The sequence below is a fragment of the Plectrocnemia conspersa genome, unplaced genomic scaffold (assembly GCF_051122295.1).
Source record: "Plectrocnemia conspersa isolate PC_06_02 unplaced genomic scaffold, ASM5112229v1 ptg000012l, whole genome shotgun sequence".
NCBI classification, from domain to species: Eukaryota; Metazoa; Arthropoda; class Insecta; order Trichoptera; family Polycentropodidae; genus Plectrocnemia; species Plectrocnemia conspersa.
In genome coordinates, this window is record NW_028277176.1 from 12,607,947 (window position 1) to 12,631,713 (window position 23,767).

A 23,767-nucleotide genomic window follows, 5' to 3' on the forward strand; every position below is an offset into this window, starting at 1 on the left:
CAACTCAAAAATTTAAACTACACAGTTCTTTCTAAAATTACATTGAGTCATGTGCGGTATACAAAACATGAAAGGAAAAAAAACACACGGCTCCACAGTGATGTGCTTCTATTCATATAAAATGCATGAAACCGATACCATTCTGACGCGTCACGTCACGCCACGACACGATGGAGTGTCACTACCTTAACACTGATGTTGGGAAAAACGCTTTAGCTTTGCGTAGCCACCCAGAAGTTTTTATTGCGCAGTATAATTACATGCAAATTACGATTAACTAGGTATTAAACAAATAATAGACATGCCGTCTGGTTCGTTAATATATTTAAGTCAAAATTAAATGCATCGCATAGGATATATATATATATATATATATATATATATATATATATATATATATATATATATATATATATATATATATATATATATATATATATATATATATATATATATATATACATTAATTCAAACCTTAAAATAAAATAATTATTTACGACATAAGTAATTGTTGTGGTTCCAAAGGTATCTGCCGCAGCTTGCTCACAGGGGCTCCGCTAATACAATTTTACCATAATATTATTAGTATTTTTAATTGAATGTGATAGGACACGACATCTTGTAAATCTGGTGCAAACCAACAACTCATAGTAATAACTGTTTGAAAATACTACAAATAGTTATAATATTAGATATTGGTGGATGCTCCAGAAATAATATGACGGTAGTTCTAGCGACTATTTATTTGCTTAATTACTTTATATTTATATTAAATATTCAACTCGGAACACGTGTGAATAACGATAATGACATATTAACGCGCAACAAGTATAAATAATTAATTACATACAATTTGATTAATTTGTAACATGTGTCTATAATAACTAATTCGTTGCTATGCGAATTTATTTTTAATAAAATAATATGAGATTATTGAATCCGACTATCAGCGGTAGTTAATTTGTTGGTTTCAAAAGATAATAAATTATAATATCAGAGTATCATCGTCAATTTCACAGTTCGATTATCGTAAAAAAAGCATTTAAAGTTGGAAATGCTTCGTTTTTCTATACAACAACCAAAGTCCAATATTTCCAAAGCTCGTAATAAACAGCGTAAATTATCTATTGGGATGAAATGATTTTTATTTTTATCTAGAAGGGAAAGAAAAAAACATTAAATCTTGTGAATATGTCTGCAAAATAAGCTATTTGACTTAATTATTTAACAACAACTGAAACGATCTTGTATAGACAATTTTCATTATGGCAAGTTCTTGTCGTAATTAAAACATATGCACATCGAATATCAGTATAAAACGGCAAATATGTATATATATGTATGTGCTCACTACTCATATCTTTACATATCATTTTGAATAATCTTGTTTTGAATTAATGGTCGAGTTTTCACAAAGATATTGATTGTAACCCTTCATCTCAAATGCATTTGCAAGAGGATGAAATGTTTCGAGAAATTACCATATATGTGTATTGTACCAAGAAATTGGAATGTATCAAATCTGTAAAGAGCACAGTGATTACTATATTCTATAAATAAATCACAGTCAATAGTCAAAATTAAAAAAAGCATTTTATTGGTCCGCTTTGGCCGAAATTTCTCCGAATACTTCACTACAACTGTTTAATCATTTTACTAATACAATTATATATATTCACCACGTATGGAGACCCTACTTTCTAAAAAAAAAATTATCAATGACTTAAAAAAATATATTTATTATATTCTTTAGTCTTTGGTTGAAATGCAATAAACGTGATTTACCATTGAAAACTGATAATATTATGTGTATCTATAAAAAGCTTTTAAAAGGTTAATACCGATTCTTTTAACCGATAGATACATTCCAGGCATTTCCATATTTACTTTTATTACTGTGTCTTACTTTTTAAAAACGTGTTTATACACTTATTGTCTACTTACTTATGTATGTGTCTTAAACTTTTTATTTCTTATTGTGATTATTGTATTTCTTAGATTTTCTATAACTTACTAGCAATATAAACAGTTTCGGTTTTTATCTGTAATAATATATTGACCCTGTTTATAAATGTCAAGATGTTAGGATGTTGTTCCATACTATGAAGCTGCAGATATAGTGAAAATATTGTGTTTTTGTTAGAAAAAACGAAAATGGATTGGTAATATTTTTTTAATGTGGGTGACAATTAAACACAGATTAAGCCGCTGCAGTTTTATTTTATTTAAAAATATATAGTTTAGATCTTAAAGTGGTGATAAAAATGATCGACGAACGTCGTCTTTCCGTCGTCGTTCCGTCAGCGTCTGTTCAAGAATAAGCTGCCCTTCACCATCGTCACGTTATTAGAGTGCTGCCAACTTTTGGCCATAATACAATAAATACATAAATAGTCCCTCACAAGATATTTTTTTAAAAATGTTGTTCTGCCAGCCACGGAACAATATTTTGAAAAAAAAACATAAAATATAATAGATTGAAGCGTATGTGGTTTTTGAGGGCTACTTAAATAAACGACCTTTTTTAGAGAGAGCTGGCAGGGACCCTGAATGTTAGACCGTTGTCATGGTGAGAGAAAAAAAGAGAAGAATGTATATTTAGCCAGTTGTTAAAAAACCACCCGCTTCACAAGTTGAGCGGTGGTGTGGCAGCACTGGGAACTGTCAAAACACCGCCACAAGATAATTAATATATTTTTGGAATTTATTTTTTTATTTATTTTTGTTTTTTTAAAAACTAACTACCCCAAATCACATTAAACTAAGGTGACCAGATTTTTAAAGCTGTAATTCGTTAATCAAACAATATTTCTGCTTCAATTTGTTTTAAACGATGAGTCATCACTGTATTTTTGTCAGATAAATACAGTAAACAAAATATAGATATTAGTAATGTAAGTAATGACTTCAACATAACGAATTTTAGCGTGTTCACATTTCATTAATGTAACAGTTGGTTGACTGAACCTGTGACGTCGCATTTACAGCGTTCGCGTGCAAACTTATTACTTTGCCACAATACTCTTCTCTAGCAAACTGGCCATGATCACGGTGAACCCATGACGAAGTCCTTCAGGTGACTAGGTATTCTTCGAGTTCTAGTCGGCCTTGATGTCATGGGAGTCGGACAGCGTAAATTTGCTTGCTATTTATTTTCATCTCCGGCATTATTTAAAAACTTCTAAAAAATAAATATTTCTTGTTGTAGAACGGTAAGAATAAATCGAAACAAATTACCTAGACATTTTGACAAACAGATCCTAAAATTAAAAAGGGGAGACTTACAATCACTGACAAAAAGTGACATGACGGTTATATGTTGGAAGGGCAAAAGAGGATTATATTTATCCCCCACCAGCGAAAGGAAATTTCTGTGATGAACACGGTAACAGTATTCGTCCAGAAATTATTCAGGAATATACGAAGAATATTGGAAATGTCGATAAAGCAGAATTGCCACACCCAAAAAATATTTGAATACATGAATTTAAGTTTTCATTTTGTTATTTTTATTCAAAATAAAAAAAATGGCAACAAATGCTGACGGGTGGCATATAGACACAGATTAAACCGCTGCAGTAGTCTTTTTATTGAGATATATAAAGTTACATTTTTGAATATATAATGTTCGGCCGTGCGAGCCCGCCAAAGTCGCCAAGAGAATGTGCTTACGCCACGTCAGTGTTACTAACGTGCCGCCAAGTTTTGGTCATAATAAATATATATAAATACATAAATGCGCCCCACAAAATGACAAAATGTATAAATATTTCTGTGTCTGCAATAAAGTAATTGTTATAAATTTGAAACATTTTTTTTAAAATGCTTTTTATTTTACCCAAATATGTTTACTGGTCTTTGAGATATAGTTATTTTATGACAAAAAAATCTTGGGCAGTGCGTTAACGTACGGGCGAATAGATGTTGTAAGAATCATCCTTCCATATAGCTGGCAGCACTGAACTGCTGTCATCTTCTTTGTTTGCCTCGTTCACTGAAACGCATTAAGATGGTAGTTATTGCAATCGCAATGTAATATTTAACTTAAAAATGTACTTAAAAAAATACATTTCCTCTTTGCAGTTCCAATTCGGGTTTAATATGTTTCACGAGATAACTAGACATTTTGAAACGTCATATTATTGTTACTCTGTGTCAATGCTTCCCGGTAACGAGAGACAGGACGTGGAACGGGGCGGAAAAAGTACCAAATAATGATAATTTTAGCTTATATCGCTGAATAATTTTAGCTCATTGACTGATTTAATTTACAGTAATTATGCCGCCATCCGCTTTGGAGCAGCTTACAAAGCTGAACATAGAGTACCCGATGATATTCAAACTCACTAATAAACTGATGAATCGCATCACTCATTGCGGGGTGCTCGAATTTATAGCCGACGAGGGTAAAGTGTATTTGCCCCATTGGGTTAGTATATTTAGTCCCAGACCTTAAATAAATGTACCTCGACTTGAAAGTATTTCTTTATTTCTAAAACGTATCAACTAATTATGTTTATTACTATTGCATATCAGCTAACCTTTAAACTTGCGACTGATTACAAGTTAATCTTTATATTAAGCTCACTATCGCCAGTCGCCAGTTGGGTTGTCTTTCAGTGATATTCAACTCAAAACCGTAATCCTTCGCTTGATCTCGGCACCTAAGCGGACACCCAGAGAAATTGTTATACCTATGAAACAGAGTGATAGAGGCCCAGGACCCCACCTCTCTCATTGTATTTTGCGATTGTGGGGGTTATGTTCATCCATAACCAAGTATTAACCCCATTTTATCTCGCTCCGGTATATTATTCATGAATTTTAGTGCAAATGTCTTCAAATACTGTTATGGTGAGGTTTGCTGATGAAAACGCAATTCAGTTTTTTACAATTTAAAAAGTCACATCATAAATACATATAAAATAAAAATTAGTGCATCCACTGTGGGATGCAGTGTTCGAGGGGCATAGTATTCTAGGGGACACATTCTGTATGGCATTATAGTTGTGGAATAATTTTGTAACGTAGCTTGCACAGTTCCTCAGCATACCCCACAGTGTCAGAAGATGCAATTACCGCCACTCCTGGTGCTAGAGGAAACGCAGTGAGCTGAGCTACCATCTGACCCAAACTCCCAGGACACGATTGCTTCTGTGTTTACTTTAACCTAATAGATAAGGAAGCCACCTCTGAATATCACCACTGTGGAGACAACATCGATGGTACTGCACGGTCTTCAGCTGCATGTCATGAGAGTGGAAGAGATAAAGATTGAAAGAAGCTCTCGATGTTAAGCAATTGTCGCTGGAGAATGAGATGCTGAAACGTGGTCAGATAAGCAAAACTTCACATTTTGCATGATCATGGGCAAAGAAGACGAAGAAAGAAGTCAGTGCAGGAGGATTTACCTAAATTGGAGTTCATAAAGCGAAGAAGAGTGCCAAACTCTAAGATTGCTGCCTCTCCAAAGTAATGCATAAAAGAGGACAGCAAGGGAGTTAAAACTCCCTTGCTGTCCTCTTTTGGTGGGTAAAAATCTCACACCGTCAACCATAAATGGTTGATGGCGGTTTTTAAAATTTTACAGATATTCGGAATTAAAAAACAGATTGTATTACAACATATACCATATTCCACCTAATCTTGACAAAATATTGTCAGACCAAATATATGGATATGTAAAATACAAAGACTTCCATATGTTACTTGTAGATCTATGCTATAAAATAATTGCAAGAGCCAGGCCCGGTAGGTGAGATATATTTCCTTTCGCTCACTTGCGTGTCAAGTGACAAGAGTGAGTAAGAGATAAGAGTGTGCAAACGTATGCTCTTATCTCTTACTCACTCTCGTCACTTAACACGCGATCGAGCGAAAGATAAAATTTCTCACCGACCGGGCCTAGCAATAGCCAACGTCTCCCCATTAATCGAAAATACACCTCATTCCCATACTCATTAAATTAAAGTACTTTACACACTTAATATGCATAGTTCCGAGGAATATTCTTAAAAAATAGATGGTCGGAATTGTTTGTCTTTTTCATAAAAAAGGCGACGTCACAGCATATATATTCTCGAATATGCTATGCCATAAACCGTGTCACGAGAAAAGCTCCATGGACTTTTGATCCAATGACTAAACGTCCACAACAAAAGGTAAACTTTGTATTATACGATCGGATTTGATTTGATTGACTTATGTTTAGTAATCCGTAAAAGAGTAATATGCAAATTTCTAAGATTAAAAATTGCAAAGATTATTATATGCTGATTTGTAATCTATGAATAGATAATCCCTATCTCTTTTCTATGTTTTGACCGAGTTCCATATTGGTACTCTCATATATTTTTTCGGTATATAGGTTTTTAGGGGGAGCTGGCGTGCCAGTAAAACAAAAATATTTGTTCTACTGGAGCTGCCAGCTGCTGGCGTGCCAATGGTGCATTGGCTTCTTCAGTGACTGGTGTTAAGCGTTTACACGATGCTAATCGCTAGCACCCAGTAACTGGCACCTCGACGGGCATCGTGTAAATTAGCCTTAAGTCATTGACATTAAATTTAAAAAAAATATTGTTAGATTTTATACTTTTAAAGATTAATATTAAAATATTGTAAATATAAAAATTACATATAAGCTTGAATGCCCGCGGGTCACAGTTTTTTTTATGTTTTTTACTTTATTAAACTTAAGTAATATTTGCTTTTATTTATTAAATTATTCAGTGCTAACATCTGACCCGAAGACATGTAGTTGCAATTAAAAATCGAATTCTAACCCGCCTACAAAAAAGGTTCGCCATAGTTGGAGTAATCTTTACACACATTCACTTTGTGTATACAGAGGCGGCCGGTGAAACATTGTGTTTTAGTCGCACAATCGCAAAACTGATACACAAGGTTTCACCGGCCGCCTATGTGTGTATGTGTGCCAAAATAATAATCTAGATTAATAACTTGATTGTTTTATTTACTATCAAAAAAAATTGTTACTTCTATACAAATCATCGTTATTCTACAAAATAATATATAAAAATTTTTACTTTTGACTATGGATTTCTTACTTTTTTGCGAAAGTCTTGACGTTTCGAAGAGCCTGCTACTCATCATCTTCGGAGATGAACTGATATTTAATGTAAAATTATTTATACGAAATAAAAAAGATTAATATAGTCACAATAATCAAATAAACGGACAAATTTAATAAAATTGTCTTTTTTCTGACCCTTTTGTATGAATATTTTGACAAATTAAAATTCAATGAGTCCGCTGATAGCGTTATATATCTCGATAAATTTATTATCTAATCATGAAATCTTATAGCTAATCCTTATATCTAAAATTTTGTGGATTAAAATGGGTGGAGTTTTCGTGGAAATGTTATAAAAATCAATAAGTCAAATTGAAAATATATTTGGCAGAGGAATTAATTTCGCTAAACAGTCGTTTCTGAGTACCGATATTGATATGCTTAAAGATGTTTTCGAAAGACTGATTAGGTACTTATAACAAAAAAATTAATCGTAAAAGTCATAAAAATATCTATTTGCAAAGTCTTTAAAGTGTCTGTTTTCAGTACTGAACTCAAAGCTCATAAAAACAAATGGTAATATATCTTGCTTTTTATTTACTAATGAATGTATATTTAAATCTTGTTGAACCAATCAGATCTTAAAAGAACGTTCAGAACTTGATGTCAAAAATCGGTTTTCAGACACATTTGTTATTTATTGCAGGATTAGTTGCTATCATAAAGAAATATTCTTCTTAATCCGCCTCTGTTGATTTATACACTTCAATATTTATTTTAAATTTTTGGAAAATTTTCATCTCTATATCTCTGAATGAAATGAAATTTTTCATGATATAAAATAAATAGTTGGCATAAAGATTTAAAAAAATGTCTGCTTCAATTGCTATTAATAATGCAGCTGGAAGTAAATTCTACGTGTCCAGAGCATAACTTATATATTATAGTATATATAATATTATGTATCAATAAATATAAAACTTGCTCTCATAAATCTAAAAATGAATAAAAAGCGAGGTGCGTTTAATAATATGGCCATGGAATACTTAATATTAATAATATAGAATAATTAATATGGTTGTAATAAAATTATTAGATGATGCATAATTTGGCATTGGAAGAAGGCACTCAAGTGGTCATCGAAAGTGTATCATTACCAGTGGCTACGTTCTCAAGATTCCAACCCCTTTCTGTGGATTTCCTTGATATAACAAATCCAAAAGCAGGTAATACTAATATGATATAATTTTTATACTGTCTGAGACTTAATAGATGTATTAATACAAAATATGTTTTAGTGCTTGAAAATGGATTGCGAAACTTTGCATGTCTCACGACAAATGATGTAATAGCTATTAAATATAACTCGAAAGTTTACGAAATGTGCGTACTTGAGACGAAGCCTGGAAACGCCGTTACTATCATTGAATGTGATATGAATGTATGACTTGATTTATGTAATTATATTTAGTTTATAAGCTTATCGACTTAATTCCAATTATAGGTTGAGTTTGCACCTCCCGTCGGCTACAAAGAAACGGAGTATGTGCAAAACAAAAATAAGAGCTCGGGCAATTCTCAAGGTAATCAACAAGAGGAAGATCTCGCAGCCTTAATGCCTGAACCTAAAGGTTTCATAGCCTTCAAGGGCTCAGGTAATAGGTTAGATGGTAAAAAGAAAAAGACTGGTAATAGCTCTTCACAAGATGACGATTATAAACCGAGACAAGTATACCTTCTTTTATGTAATTGAAATTTAAAATTTAATGTTTTATTAAAAAATTATTTTCGATTTAGGTTTACGTGAGAGGTATTCCTGATTATGAATACGTGATTGGAACTTTAAGATTCTTAAGAACTCCAAAACCTACAGCGGCGGCTAAAGACGATAAAAGCGACGAGGACCTGTTTGAAGCGTTCAAAGGTCAAGGTTTTACACTGAAAAATGCGGTTAAAAATTGATCAGTGATAACTTAGTTTCTAAACAAACTATAAAAATTGATGTGATTGTTTGAAAATTTTATATACAAAAGACGCTTATTGTGAATCCCACATAGTGCATAATTTACAATTACATTTATTTATTTAAATTAGAAACGTGTGTTAATACGTGTTTTTTTCTGTATCTATAACATATTAATGTACAATATTGTATTAAAAAAAAATTTCATTAAAATGTTTTCTCTAATTAGATCTTAGTAAAATAATATTTATTATTTTTAGTGCTTTTGTGAATATACTTAAAAATTCGATACACATTATACAACAAAGTTATAAAACTAATCGAGACATTGGTGTCCCACCAATCTTTTATTTCATAAATAATTGTTCAAGTTTTGTGAAAGCTAATTAACTTTCTTAATTAAAGAGTTTAGCAGCAAGAAGTCATCTCTAACATACATTGTAATAATTCGTTTTGATTGTTTTTTGACGTTCCTTTAATTACTGCTAACTTATAGAATTAAATAAATAAATCAAATGATGTCAATATACCAGGAATTTGAGATACATTTAAATAATAATTAGACCAGCAGAGAGCATCTAAAACTTAATTTATGGGTTGTATGTGACAGGATGCGAATATTTAATACTAAATTGAGATATATTTAAACAGAAAAATCGACGGCGGTGATGTGATATCATGATATGACGTCAAAATTATCGGGAGCGTGTTTGAGCCCAACAACACAAAAGCTACAACGTTACCTGTCTGATTTCATTCAAACCGCTATATAAACACTCCTGGCACTAATAAGAACAAACTGTGAAATTGTCGACGAAAATCGGTCCAGTAGTTTTAGTTAGTTTGAGTCCATAGAGTACACACATTCGAACATTGCCTTTTATTTACATAGAAAAAGAAGATAGATTTTATATGTTCAAACACATAATAAAACGGATGTTTGCTATTTTTATAAGCATTTGATTTTATCGTAATTTATATTTTATTTTATTTTTAAAACATCGAAATATAAAAAAATATGTCAATATTCGATATTATAGCTTTAAACTAGAGATTCTCAAACTAATTTAGCTCATCGCCGATCGTTGAACAACACCTTTCTATTTCATCTAATAATAAATTATAAGCATAGCTGTGTCTACATGTATTATAATTTCACTAAAATTTTCGTGTAGCTTGTACAATTCTGGAATTTCAAATAGCAAGTTTGGAAATAAAACAACATACATTTCAAATAATAAAATAAACAAAAAATTACCCACATATATATATATAAGATTTTTCACAATATTAATAATGATTAACATAAATAATTAAGTAATATAGAAATTAATTTTTAATGAGAAGGATAGCCTTAATACAAGTTTGTCAATGTTAGGCTACATTTTTGCTAGCAGCATTCTTAGATCTGTACACTGTATCTTGCATATAAGTTCTTATGTTCTAATCTAATATTATTTATCTTTTATAATTACGTGGGGGGTTTTATTATACAATCCGGAGAAATAATACTTAAACCCAGAGCCTGGGGACAATTAGCTGAACCCCGAAGTCTCCGGTTCAAACCCGGAGAGGTGGCAACCCAAATTATAATTAATTAAAATTACTAGAAATTGCTATTTATAAATAATGAAAAAATAATACTCACCTTCAAATCAATATGTATTTTATTAATCGATGTTAAATTCTTTCGTTAATTCGCAGCACTTATAGTTTTTGTTACCTATATGTTAAAAAGTTCGCAGTTAAAATTAAATAAAGCGAACTGTGCGATAAAGTAACTTAAATAGTTGAAAATATAAGAATTATCTTTCGGATTATTAAATTTTATAGAAGAGATGATAATCTAATTAAAAAAAATGATTCATAAAACATAATAATAACAAAGATTGCTTTGTAGAGATAAAGACAAAACGAGTGCATAAGTATGTGAGAACTAAAAAATTAAGTGCGACGATTTGTAAACAACGTATTAAGTAAAAATCCGACAGCTGGTTAGCTAACCAATTGGAATGATTAGTGCTTTATCAATTTTTGTAACCATATATTATTGATTTAAGATTCAAGCATAACCCATAAGTTCCCGGAAAAACGACTAAAATGCTTTCAATACGTTCTACCAAAATTCAATAAATTGTATGCAAACAATATTTACTTTATCATACATATAACGTGTTCAAAAAATTTTTATTTAATTTTGCTTACTTGGCTCCTCTTTCCTCTTCGATATTTGTTCATCGGCCACCAGTGGGTAATATTACCCACTTTGAGAACCACTGTTTTAAACAATAAGAACCGAGAAGCGGCTATTCGCTCAGGTGCATAATGACATGAGTAAATTACGCATGATCAACGGCGAGGTAATAGTTGCAACACAATTTATTGTCCCCTGGATATTCATCATGCTCCAGTAGTGTAAATCTAATTTACTGAATTGTTTTAGATATTTCTGTCTTTCTTAACGTCTTCGTTACATTTTATGAGCATCACTTAATTTGTTGCAAATATTGACTTATCATAACAATGAAAATGAATATTGTTATATTGTGAGTTTCTTTCACTGTTTTACTATACGGTCGAAAATACAGTTATTTTATTTAGAATAGCTTAAAATGGTATATTTTACTTTTTCGTGTTAATAATAACATTAGTTTTGTAGGTGGCCTATTTATATATATATATATATATATATATATTCATTTAGATTGTGTTATGGCCAAAATTTGGCAGCACTATGATAGCACTGGCGTGACAGATTCTCTCGACTAGCAAACTGGTGGACTCGCACGCTGTTGCTAGCCCGCGCCCCCTGTTATTTTGTAAACAACTTCATATTTCAATAAAATACTACTGCATCAGCTCAGTCTGTGTCTAATTGCCACTCCTCACCTCCCGTAACCGAAAACAGAACACAGCAACCAGATAAAATGCTTTGATTAAAATTCAACTTTAGCAAACAATACTTGAAAATCACCATGTAAATTTTGATCAACCAAAACTTTAGGTGAGATTGAAAACCCAATTGTTAAAAATTATAGAGAAGCTATTAAAATGGAAATTAAAAGAAAAATAGCACTAAATAAAAGAGACGACGCGTAAACGATTTCAAATAGTTGGTTACCGGTTTAAAGCCAAGCTAAATGAAATTTTAATAAAATTCACACAAATACACATTCATTTAATAAATAAAATCGATTCAAAAGTTACTGCACTTGTTGTTCCCCTAACAATAAACAAACGAAAAGAAAATATGTCATAAGACGACGCATATGAAAAGTCTGGCAGCTGTTAAATAAATACGTTAAAATATTTATTTGTAAGTTTTATAATTATTGTAGGTTTTGTCCAAATTTGCGAAATCAAAGTCTATTTTACTTTTTTGATGTTAAACATTACACGAAAGCTTAAAAAATAGTTCTGGACCACCCTCCGGCTTCAATAAAGTGCCAGAATGGTACTCCAGCCCCACTACATCACTGCAGGCAATCAAACCAGATACTCCTTTTTGCTTTGTGCCGTTTCTACCAGATTATTTTTATTATATTCTTTATCATTGTGGCTGAATGTGTAGCTGCGACTCCATTATTTTGAAACAAAGTATTTTAAAATGACGCCGTGTTAAAACAAACACTAAATTAATCTTTCCAAGGTTTATGAATCGCAATTTTCCAAAGCACATCACAGCTGCTAGGATGATTTTCAAAAACTTACTCTATCGCATATTCATTACTTCGTGCTACACAACAATCCAATTAAATATGTATATAAATAATATGTTTCATGCCATTGATACAATGACTCAGTAACAAGTTCCCAAATTCAAATTATTTGGCTTCCTTAAAATAAGAAACTGAAACACTTTCTTCCTTAATCCAACGCTTGAGAACATCTCCATTTTAATGAGATTAATATTGTTAGTGATATATTATTTTTGTAATTTATAGTTAAGTAGAAATTATACTAAGCTTTGTGGCTACATATAATATAACATAAATTACAAAAAAAAGCATTAATAGATTAACGATAATATATTAATTCAAAATTTTATCAAATTTAAGTTTTATAATTATAAAATTGACCTTATATTTCTATGTCATTATTTTGGACATACACAAAAGATTTAAAAAAAATACAGTGCACATTATTCTATCACTTTATTGAACTTAACATTATGATACAATAAAAAAATAATGTGAAATTATAATTAATTATCAAGCAACACATTTCCTTTCTAGATACAACCGTTCATACGCCCGCATTCATTTCAGATATAAATAGTAGATCGACAATTAAAATCGTTTTAAAAACTCTTCGGAGCAAATTCTCGCCCTCGCGTTGACTGCTAGTTTCATCTCGCTGATCTCTTTATCAATCTCTTCCATGAAATAAATGACAAAGTCGACCAGTTTGTGTTTGTACATTTGTTCAGTGTGAAAGTTGGTAATGAGGAAGCTGATGTTGTAGCCTTCGACCGGTTTCCGACGAAGCACGATGAAATTCTCAGCACGCATCATCATGAAGCGCATGAACTTTTTGCAGAGGATACGCTCAATGTCGTCGGCCTGCTTGACCTGAATGCTGACTCTGACGGAGTTAACGGAGGGCTCGACGAGGACCCTCTCTGTGGGACTGCGAGCCACGAGCGCCGGCGTGAGCAACAACTCTTTGGCCGCTCGCACCTCCACTTCCGGTTTGTTGTGCCGCTCTACGGCCTGCGACGGAAAATGCGACACGCATAAGGCGGCCGATAGAGTAGCTCTCACGGCCGATAAGTAAGGTCGAAGGGTGGCTGACATTTTGATGAGTTGCCGGCGAACGATGACAACTGTCAACGAGACAGCGACTGTCGCCCCACCCGGGGGTAGTAACACCGACAATAATGACCATGTATTTAAAAAAAATAGTTAATTTACTTGCTTAGTTTTATATTAAAATATCTTAATTATACTAAAAAATATAGTAAGAGATGTTTTTTTAAGTATAAAACAAAATCACGATTTTTTAAACTTTTGTATAACTTTTGAAATGATCAATTACTTATACATAAGTCTAATTAAAAAGATCATTATATAATTTAAATTCACAATCATTTAAACAAATAAACACAGTACTTGTTAAGAATATCAACGTCACGCTCAGAAACCAATGGTTATGAATATTTTCTCTATGTTTGGTCATAACGACTACAAAAGTGGCCAACAACGTTTTGCTACATAAATACTTTTTAAAATTTAAAACTTAGTTTTTTATCGCCGTGAGCATATTTATTCCCCAAACATCGGTTAAAAATCGCAATTAACCGTTTATAAGTTTCTACAAACACATATTATTTCGTAAAAAATAATATGTGCTTGTAGCCCTTGAAGCAGTTTCTAAAAAAACGAAAACAAAGTTGTATAATCAAATTTAAGAAATAACTCTTTTGTTCCTGTTTATTGGATAAAAGTTTTTCAAATTTTCTGAATTTTGTTTTGATTGACAAAAGGGCACTAAATCCACACTCATCAGCACAGTTAGTGCCTTTTCACTAAGTTTTGGGAACATGGACATTGCTTTTAAACTGGGTTTCAAGAACACGATTAGTGCGCAGTTTCAAAAGATCTTTCTTTAGTTCTTCATTATCCAAAATATTATCCAAATTGAAAGAGTAAGGATTTATAATCCATGTTTCCAAAGTTTTTAGTTCTCCTGCTTTAAGATACCCATCTAATAACTTTGATAATATTTTCAAATGATCTATAATTTTTTCACATACACTTGGTATTAGAGATTTATTGGTATCAACCATTTCTTCGAGTGATGGAAAATTAGAAAGAAATTCTCTTGATTTATATTTTGTCTACTGGTAACATTAATCGAGAACATGGTAGTAGTGCGTCAGGTCGACTGGATATCTTTATAGAGTAAACTATGGTATTTGTCGTAGAATATTTAGAGTTAGAATTTTACGCGCGTTGTACTGTACATATGTGTCGGAAAGTCGTACGTATTTTTGTATAATTATAGTTTAACTTGGCCACGCTATGTTGTGCTGTGATAAGCAACGTTCGTTGGCGACCAGGCGATAGCTATCCAGAATTGCTACGATGCAAATCTGTTAATTATATGCATTCAGATTTCACTGTGGCATTCTTAGGAGCGATGAACGATATCTTCATTAATAAATATATTTGGCTGAATCGATCGACCTATATAACGAGATTGATCTACTCTGCCTAATGGAAAAATCCAATTTAACGCTATCCTCTCGTTGGATTTTTCGCTCATTGGTCACTGTAGATTGTCTAAATGCTTCTCTGATACTCTGCGAGTAAATGTGGTAACGTCTACTGTGTGAATATTTCGCGCCCAATATCTTATCATGTCTCTTACGATATATATTATATAAGTATTGACAGAAAACATACATTCTTATCATGTTAACACTTATCATGTGTTTGTATTATAATTTGATATCAAATATCCGGAACATGTTTTATTTTTAGTATAACCTCAATGTATAAAAAGTGAGAGATAATTGTACATACTGTCGTTGATCTGTTAAAACCTCTAATATTACATTCTGATCTAGGTTGTATTATTTTATTATTGCATGTATAGCTTAATCAAAATTATAATATGTTATACATAACTTATATGTGCATATTGAGACGTATATTTTAACAAAAAATCATATTTTTATGTAAATATTCAAAAAGGTAGAAAACATTCTAGTTTTAAAGAAGATTCTTTAAATACAAATTTGGTTTATGCAATTATAAAATTAGAATGTGATATTGTTGTCAGTTTCAACAATTTAAATGTAATCCAAAATATTACAATACTCATCAAGCGAAGAAAAAAGCCGGTAGAAATGTTAAAAACTAAAGGTTTACATATGGACTAACAGGAGTCTAGTTCATGTTTGATTTATGCAACTTGCAAAATAAAATTACAGTAGCGTCCAATTTTCATTCCCAATATAGAAATAAATGTTCTTATTTACATTTTAAACATTATTTTCCAAGTTTCTTTTTATTTATGCACTTAATAAACAGAGTTACTCATGTACAATTTTGATTTTGTAACATCTGAGCTCTTAACAAATGAACGACAATACAGTAAGCTTAGTAATAGTTTAGTCTTTGTATATTCAATTCACGTTAAACAAGTTATCAACTAAGAAGTTCATATTTATAAATTTAATAAATAAAAAATACTTGTTTTAAATGCTTTTTATTACAAATATTTGTAAAATATTCGGGAAATTTAAATCGACTCAGTAGGTAAAGTACTCTTTAGTTAGTTACATAATCAATATTTTTTGCTCTAACCGCTTAAAAACGGGTTCCACACATATGCGGGATTTTCGAAGATCGAATTATGTATTATGAATCACTATTTCTATTATTCAATTTTATTGTTATAATATTATAAAAAATCTTTGTTGTAGATTTATTATTTATCTAAAAAAAGAGAAGAAAATAATATGGGTTATTTGAACAACTTTTGAAAAATATTTCAGGAATGAAATGGTTAACGCCTAATCGATGGACCCCATTTATAAAAAAATCTACGAATGTAATAGATTTTTTCTAAACGGATCACTCGCTGGTACAAAAAAACGCAGCAAAACCCGATACATTTGTGCGCCCTGTGCCATTTCCTTCCACAGTACTAGTTTTGAGAATTACCATTCATTGAACTATTAAAAAACCGTATTTATGTCCATGTAAAACTTTTTTCTTAACAAGGTGTAAAAAATATAACTTTGCTAATATAAAATAGTGTTGTGATTTTAGAGCAGATCTTTACGTCTACGGATTTTACACTAAATGGTTAATACAAATAGAAAATAAAAATTAAATCCGTTTAATGTTTCATAAAACATGATACGAATAGCTCTAATTGAAATTATATATTGTTGTAATAAGTTTAACTGTTTCATGTGTAAATAAAAAAAATACAAACCTAATCACTATAGATCACATTTAGAGTACTTTACTTAGGAAGTGTCGATCCAATTTCACTGATAGGATACTAATTATTTTTTAGCTTACATAATATGTTGGGTTAAAGTGATAAAATTGTGCGTTTGTATTGTATTTTGTTATTTATTACAAATTGATCTTCGCTTTTGTGTTCAAAAGGTTCATTTGGGATGATTACTTCAAATTTCACTAAAAATTTGAAGGAAAATTGTTAGATTCCATGATGGCGTCAGATAATGATAGTCAAAATCAAGAAAACATCTCAGATTGGCGGGACAAGCTTTCGGAAAACTCGAAAGAATTTTTAGTCTTAGATGAAGTACTACCGGAGAGTGACAAAGACAGCGATAGTGATCTTGATGATGATTCTGGGAGTATGTTTTAATTTTTGAAATACGAATGGAACATTGTCTTAATATCATAATGTAAGTATTTTATTTTACATATCATTTCATGTTTAGGTTCGTACTTCCCCGATGATGAAATAGAAGCTTTGTTGGACGAGGGCTTGCAGGAGAATTACAAAGGATCGCCGAAAAAGAGAGAATGTCCTTATGATCAAAGGCAAAAATTAGTTTTAGAAGGTTATTTAACTTTTCGCTTACATTTTTATTTTTTTATATAATAATTAACCATATGTTTTGATTTACAGAAAAAGGCATTAATCATTTTGAAGTACTTCCTTTAGGATGGTTAATGGTAACGCATAATAGCGGTATGCCACTATATCTACATAAACCATCGAGAGTATGCACATTGTCGAAACCTTATTTTTTAGGTCCCGGTAGTGTTAGGGTATTGAATCTTTTTTTTATTATATATTCTTATTAAAATTATTTTAAAATTAACAATGATATGGTAATTTTAGAAACATGAAATTCCTATTAGTGCTATACCATGTTTGAGCTATAGACGTGCTTTGGAAGATGAAGACAATTTAGTGAGTGCTATAAAAGCAAACATACCCAATAATGGAGAGAATGCATCAAACGATGTGGTTGAGAATGGGACTAATAAACGCAAAAACGATTCAAACGAGGCAGAAAATTTAAGCTGCAGTAAGAAACAGGCGTTAGAAAATAAGATAGGCACTAAACCGAAATCTTTGACCGTTAATGGAACAGATCTTGAGAGTAAAGAATCTAGTGAAAGAAGAGTAACATTTTCTAAGAATGTTGTGAATCCGGAGCTTCTCAAGAAATTGGTGAATACAGATAATTTTGAACATCATAAAGCAGCAAAAGCAATGGCTCTCATGTTGCCCAGCGTAAAAGTGGAGACGGCTCAAGAAAACTGGAAGACCAATCATCTCCGGCACAACGAAGTCACCGATTATTGCCAAAAGTTGTTTAAATTCAAGAATATAAACATAATGAGGTTCAAGTATGTATCTTTATTTATATTAATTATTATTTGCCAAACATAGATTTAATTAAATTATTTTTGTGTTGATTCTGGTACCAATCGTGTTATTTATCCTTATTGGTTTGACCTGCCAAATTAAAGCTCAGGTAGGAGTGCTCGATTTTATTAAAAGCGGCTTACCTGCATGATTCTAAAGACTATCTTCTAAAAAATATTTATCCCTTTTAAAAAGCACTTGCCCTTTCAGGATTGTGTAGTTGTTCATCTCATTAAGAGTTCAACACATACATCTTTTAGTGTTTTATGCAATTATTTTGGCCTACTCCTTACAATTTCTAATGGCTGTTTTTATCAAATTTGACAGTCTTTAATGTATTATTGATTAATAGAATTTAGACTTCCACAAAATTTAATTATATTATAATTTAGACTAAACAAATTCTAATAATAACGTGTGACTCGACTTCTCAGATCAAGTCACACGCAAAAACAAAAATTAACTTCGTTACTTTTCAGAGTGAACACTAAATTTTAATACATAATAGTCGGGAATGAATTCCTCTTGAACTTGACAACACTTTTTGTAAATCATATATAGTAACTACACTGCTTAAAGCTTTATCCCTCTGTTTTTTTATGCGTGAAAGATCTCTATCTTCGATTCGTATCATTTAATTTTAATATTTTTATGATTTTTTTATTGTTTCTTTTTATGTATTATTTTTTCTGTATTATCTTAATTATATTTTTGTGTATTGAAATAATACAATGTATTGTTTTCAACCATCGTGAAGCATTGGGGTAACCAGTTAGGTCACGATGGTTTTAATTTAATTTAAATAAATAAATAAAAAGATAAAACAAGAACATCAGCTATATAAAACATAAGATAAATTAAAAAAAAATACATATATAATTATGCTTAATACTATTTACAAATATTTACTAAAATGTAGACCTGGAACTACTAACTATTAAGTTTATAAATATTTACTAAACTGTAGACCTGAAACTGCTAAAAATTAAATTTATGCCTCTAAACTTTAGAAATACTAAATACATCATGCTTTAGAGTCTAAAGCATGATGTATTTATGTATTTTAGGCAGTGGCGTAGCTAGGGCATGTGCCGCCCAGGGCGATCCTTAAAATTGCCGCCCCCCCCCCATACATTTTTTGTAGGGTCATAAAATCAGCATTTCTTAAAATAATAAATTGGTTATTATTAAGCTCTTGTTATTCGTAAATGTATATAAGTAACCAATAAGAACCACAGTAGACGATCCCATCGCGAATATGCCGCCTCCAAGCAAGTGCCGCCCGGGGCGGCCCGCCCCCTCCGCCCCCCCATAGCTACGCCACTGATTTTAGGATTATATTTAAATTTAAGTTTGGTCTTGTTGTAATCACCATTCTGGAGATTAATGCGTTAATTTATAGATATGCTTATGACAATGTAATAATTGTAATTATTATAATTTTTTGAGCGTGTCTTAAATGTGTCTTATGTTTATTGATTGAGTTAAAAATTAAGAAAAAAATAATTACAGGTGTAACCCATTCCGAGCAAGCTTATGTTATTACAGGTCTAATTAGCTTTTTATCAAGCCCTTTAGACCTTTATTTTTAATTTAAGCTTGGAGTCTAGATGTATACCCCAGTATTTGGCGTTCATTCTTTATTTAATACAGTTACATTGTTCACGCTTAAGAGGTAGAGGCAAGGGTTGTTTGCGTGTTGTATAAAATATTTATTTTATTTAATAAAATAATTATTCAAGTTTTGTATTACATTTTGTATGGGATTAATAATACATTAACCCTTTTTTGGTTTAAAATATGCAATATTGAGACACTAATCGACGATCCCAAAACAAATCAAAGCACAACTATATGTGACGCTCTGTGGGCTTTAAAGAACTGGTAAAACACTGTGTCATAAACACCAGCATTTTCTGTATGATATCTTTCGATAACTTTCTGAAGCATTAAAACTTTTGAGTTGTAATAGTCTCCTCCCAAATTGACGAAATACATAACATATAATTGATCAAACTGAAAAATAAATTCGGCTTAATTTAAGATCTTGGTCTGAAAGGCGCAAGTTTACAAAGACAAGGAAAGCTCTTCAAAGGCCGACTCTGCCAGACGGGACTAAATTGATCACGTTTCCAGTTCAAACGGCAATGGTAAACAATAATTCCGATGGTGAAAGTCAAGGTACGTTGCGAATGTTAATTGTTATTATTTCTCCTTCTACACTGCGCTAATATTTTAGGAGCTCTAGGAACTTTTAAGACTGTTCAAAAAGAATGTCTCATGAATCCCAATGGAAAGAGTTACGTTTGTATCTTGCACGAATATGTTCAAAGAGCTTTGAAGAAGCAACCCACTTATGAGTTCAAGGAATTAGGTAAGTTTTGTTTTTAAATTATTTCTAACAAACATTAGTTGTTAAAAAGCGGCAATGTATATGATATTATCTATATATTTTATTTAATGAGATTTTGTTTAGAAAATGGAGCTACTCCATATTCAGCAACTGTTTCTATAAACGGAATCCGATATGGGGTTGGTTATGGAACGTCGAAACGTTTAGCTAAATCAGCAGCTGCTAAAGCGTCCATTGAGATTTTGATACCCGAAATGCGCGAAAAAATAACTCAAGACAACGAGTTGAACGGAACTGCGAGCAGAACTTGCGATCAAGATCTAGCAGTGAGAAATATCTTTTTTAGAATAATATTTATTTAATAAGTTATTAATGTCAATATATTTTGTGGTAATAGTTTTTCGACGATATTTCAATCCAAGATCCTCGTGTAGCCGACTTTTGCGCAAAAACAATGGAGCCATCACCTCATACAATTTTGCAAACTTGTCTAGCAAGGAACTTTGGAGTCGGTGATCGTGAAATTAAGTATCAGGTATATTTTAATACTAATTATTAATACCTAGAAGTGTATTTAATTATGTATTGTAAACTTAGGTGAATTATAATAAATTATCATTTATTTATTTTCTTTGGTATTAAGGTTTAGTGTGAGATAATTCTTTGATATATTATATAATTTTTAAGAAACAATTAAACTAATCCTAAATTTTAAGATGAATACATTGAAACATCAACGAAATGAATTCACAATTACGGTCGGTAAGCACACCGCTACGGTAATTTGCAAGAATAAACGAGATGGCAAACAAAGGGCCTGTCAGGCTATTTTACAAGTTTGTATTAATTGTTAAATTAATTTCGTATCATTAATTATTTTTTAATATGATTTTTATTTCATCAGGCTCTTCATCCGAATATTACATCTTGGGGCTCTCTCTTGCGGTTGTACGGTACTCGATCGGTAAAAAGCTTCAAAGAGAAGAAGCAGGAGGAACAGGAGATTACACTGTTGCAGTCCCAAGCCGCTGTTAATCAACCAAATTATGCAATTCTTGATAAATTGAAAGCTGAAATGAACAAGTTAAAAGGCAAAGATCAAGAATTACATCCCATTGGGACTTTTGTCGTTCAGGAGGACTTGCCAGCTCATTCTGGAACAAACCTCAGCATTGTTGACCTTTAAAGCTTTTAAATAAAATTTAAAAAGTCTATGATTGTTAAATACAACTCCAATCTCGTTACAACTAACAGACCAAAATATTATCTTGTTACTTAAATTATATTTTATTAGATTAGATGACAAAGATAAAGTCCACAGAATATTAATATGGCGTAAATGTTGGCTGTAAATTTTCGATTATTTTTAACTGTAGGGTTAGATATAAATTAATGTTGATGGATACAATCTTAAATATAATTATTTATACACTTTTTTATCTTTGTGTATGCGTTGTATATTATTATTCTTGTATTTTTTACAGTAGTTCATTTTTTATAATTTAATGTCTTACTAGTCTCAGGTATTTTATTTATGACTTTTTATGTCATAAAGTTATTGAAAGAAAAGGCTGATCTTATAATTCATTATGGTTAATTTTATCATGTATGTATGTATGTATATTGTGATTGAAAATACATCTGAATTAAGTTTTAATCTACTGCTTTTTCATTAAAATATATGTAATCTATATGTATAACATGTGTCTCTTTGCCATCATCACCACATTTTCGCTAAACGTTATCAGTGTTTTCAACACACAAAAAATGAATGACTCGCTGCCAGTCACTGCTCCAGGTGCAACTGTATCGGCCCCCACAGTAACATTTATTCTGTATGTAAACTACATATAATTTTTCATGTTATAAAATCAAGTGTTCGATAAAATACAGGCGGCCCTCGACTTTCGCACATAAAAGGTTCCTGAAAATGCGTGCGAATGTTGAATGTTCGAAAGTAGACGGAAGTAAAATAATTGAAATTGTGTGTATTTCAAAGTTTTTATTTATCAAGTAAATATAAGATGTTTAAGAGACACGTTTAAGTGGGGTTTGCGGGTGTTTCTTTTGAAAAGTTATCAAGACTTAACTGTTTTCCACTATTCTTTTTCTTTTCTTTATATAGTATTTTATAACATGCTATGTTTTTATTGATCACCCTACGCACTTGAGATATGCATTCTCCATTGGGATCACAATCTTCCATAATATTTAAAAATTTGTCAAGGTGCGTGAAGGCTTCATTAATATTTTTCATTGTTAAAGAGTTTTCAAAAATAAACCTGTCTCATCTACATTAAATATTTGGCTAGAGGAATATTCTACATCTTCAATAATTTTGGATAATTAGGAAATAAATTCTTTTGCAGCATCTTTGTCCGCATCAGCCGATTCTCCAGTAAATTTAATATTATAAAAAGAATACCTCATTTTAAAATTGTAAAACCAACCGTTACTTGCTTGAAAAACCGTGTTAAAATCTTTTTTTTAATCTATCCTTCCAATCTTTGTGCAAACTAAGAGCTTTTGCTTGAATAATTGAAATACTCAGAGGGACATTTTTTTGATGTTGGTCATCGATACATGATGACAAAGATTCTTCCATTTCATCCATGTTTTTTTGCCGTGTTTTTTAGGAAGCATATCTTTAAAGATTATGGAAATATGTCTTTAGTTTTCACAATTTTGAACGTATTCCTTGATTATATTTTTATTTTGCAAAATTTAACAAATCGTAGATCTGTTTGTATCATACGAACGTCCGATTGAAGCAAAAGATTCACCGCTATCAGAACGTCTAATAATTTTCATCTTTGTCTCGAATCGTGTGAAGTTTATGTGTCCTTGATTTATTTTTTTCGTTTCAACACTGAAGTTTTTCCGTTTCTCACTCATGTTTATAATTTTTTTTTTTTTAAATTGAAATTAAAATTTTTTTTTTAAATGAGCGATATAGCGAATTGTGCGAAAGTCGAGGGCCCCATGTACATATATTCCTCAAGTGATTACAATGGAGTAAGCACAACAAACAACTAAATACTTAGTA

The 23,767-nt window shown here is 31.3% G+C and overlaps 3 protein-coding genes across 7 annotated transcripts; 2 read left to right on the forward strand and 1 right to left on the reverse strand.

The window, feature by feature from the left end:
• The first annotated feature begins 3,887 nt into the window (after nucleotides 1-3,887).
• On the forward strand, nucleotides 3,888-9,237 carry Ufd1 (ubiquitin fusion-degradation 1-like). The gene is made up of 7 exons (XM_088199038.1): nucleotides 3,888-4,012; nucleotides 4,084-4,204; nucleotides 4,275-4,429; nucleotides 8,130-8,259; nucleotides 8,332-8,474; nucleotides 8,538-8,762; nucleotides 8,831-9,237. Exons 1-7 carry the CDS (start codon nucleotides 4,010-4,012, stop codon nucleotides 8,993-8,995), a joined length of 942 nt encoding a protein of 313 aa, XP_088055164.1. The 5' UTR covers nucleotides 3,888-4,009; the 3' UTR covers nucleotides 8,996-9,237.
• Nucleotides 9,238-13,135: 3,898 nt separating this feature from the next.
• Arpc4 (Actin-related protein 2/3 complex, subunit 4) lies at nucleotides 13,136-14,147 on the reverse strand. Its single transcript, XM_088199040.1, has one exon. The coding sequence runs from the start codon at nucleotides 13,790-13,792 to the stop codon at nucleotides 13,286-13,288; it is 507 nt and encodes a 168-aa protein (XP_088055166.1). The 5' UTR covers nucleotides 13,793-14,147; the 3' UTR covers nucleotides 13,136-13,285.
• Nucleotides 14,148-14,849: 702 nt separating this feature from the next.
• pasha (microprocessor complex subunit partner of drosha) lies at nucleotides 14,850-22,378 on the forward strand. 5 transcript variants are annotated; one of them, XM_088199154.1, is made up of 11 exons: nucleotides 14,850-14,909; nucleotides 17,126-17,340; nucleotides 17,428-17,550; nucleotides 17,619-17,761; nucleotides 17,835-18,349; nucleotides 20,413-20,549; nucleotides 20,608-20,742; nucleotides 20,845-21,047; nucleotides 21,119-21,256; nucleotides 21,438-21,557; nucleotides 21,626-22,378. In XM_088199154.1, exons 2-11 carry the CDS (start codon nucleotides 17,187-17,189, stop codon nucleotides 21,905-21,907), a joined length of 1,950 nt encoding a protein of 649 aa, XP_088055280.1. In that variant the 5' UTR covers nucleotides 14,850-14,909; nucleotides 17,126-17,186; the 3' UTR covers nucleotides 21,908-22,378. The 5 variants fall into 5 exon arrangements, with proteins under 5 accessions (XP_088055280.1, XP_088055282.1, XP_088055281.1 ...); XM_088199156.1 differs by having other exon boundaries at nucleotides 20,617-20,742; XM_088199155.1 differs by having other exon boundaries at nucleotides 14,850-14,899.
• The last annotated feature ends 1,389 nt before the right edge of the window (nucleotides 22,379-23,767 follow it).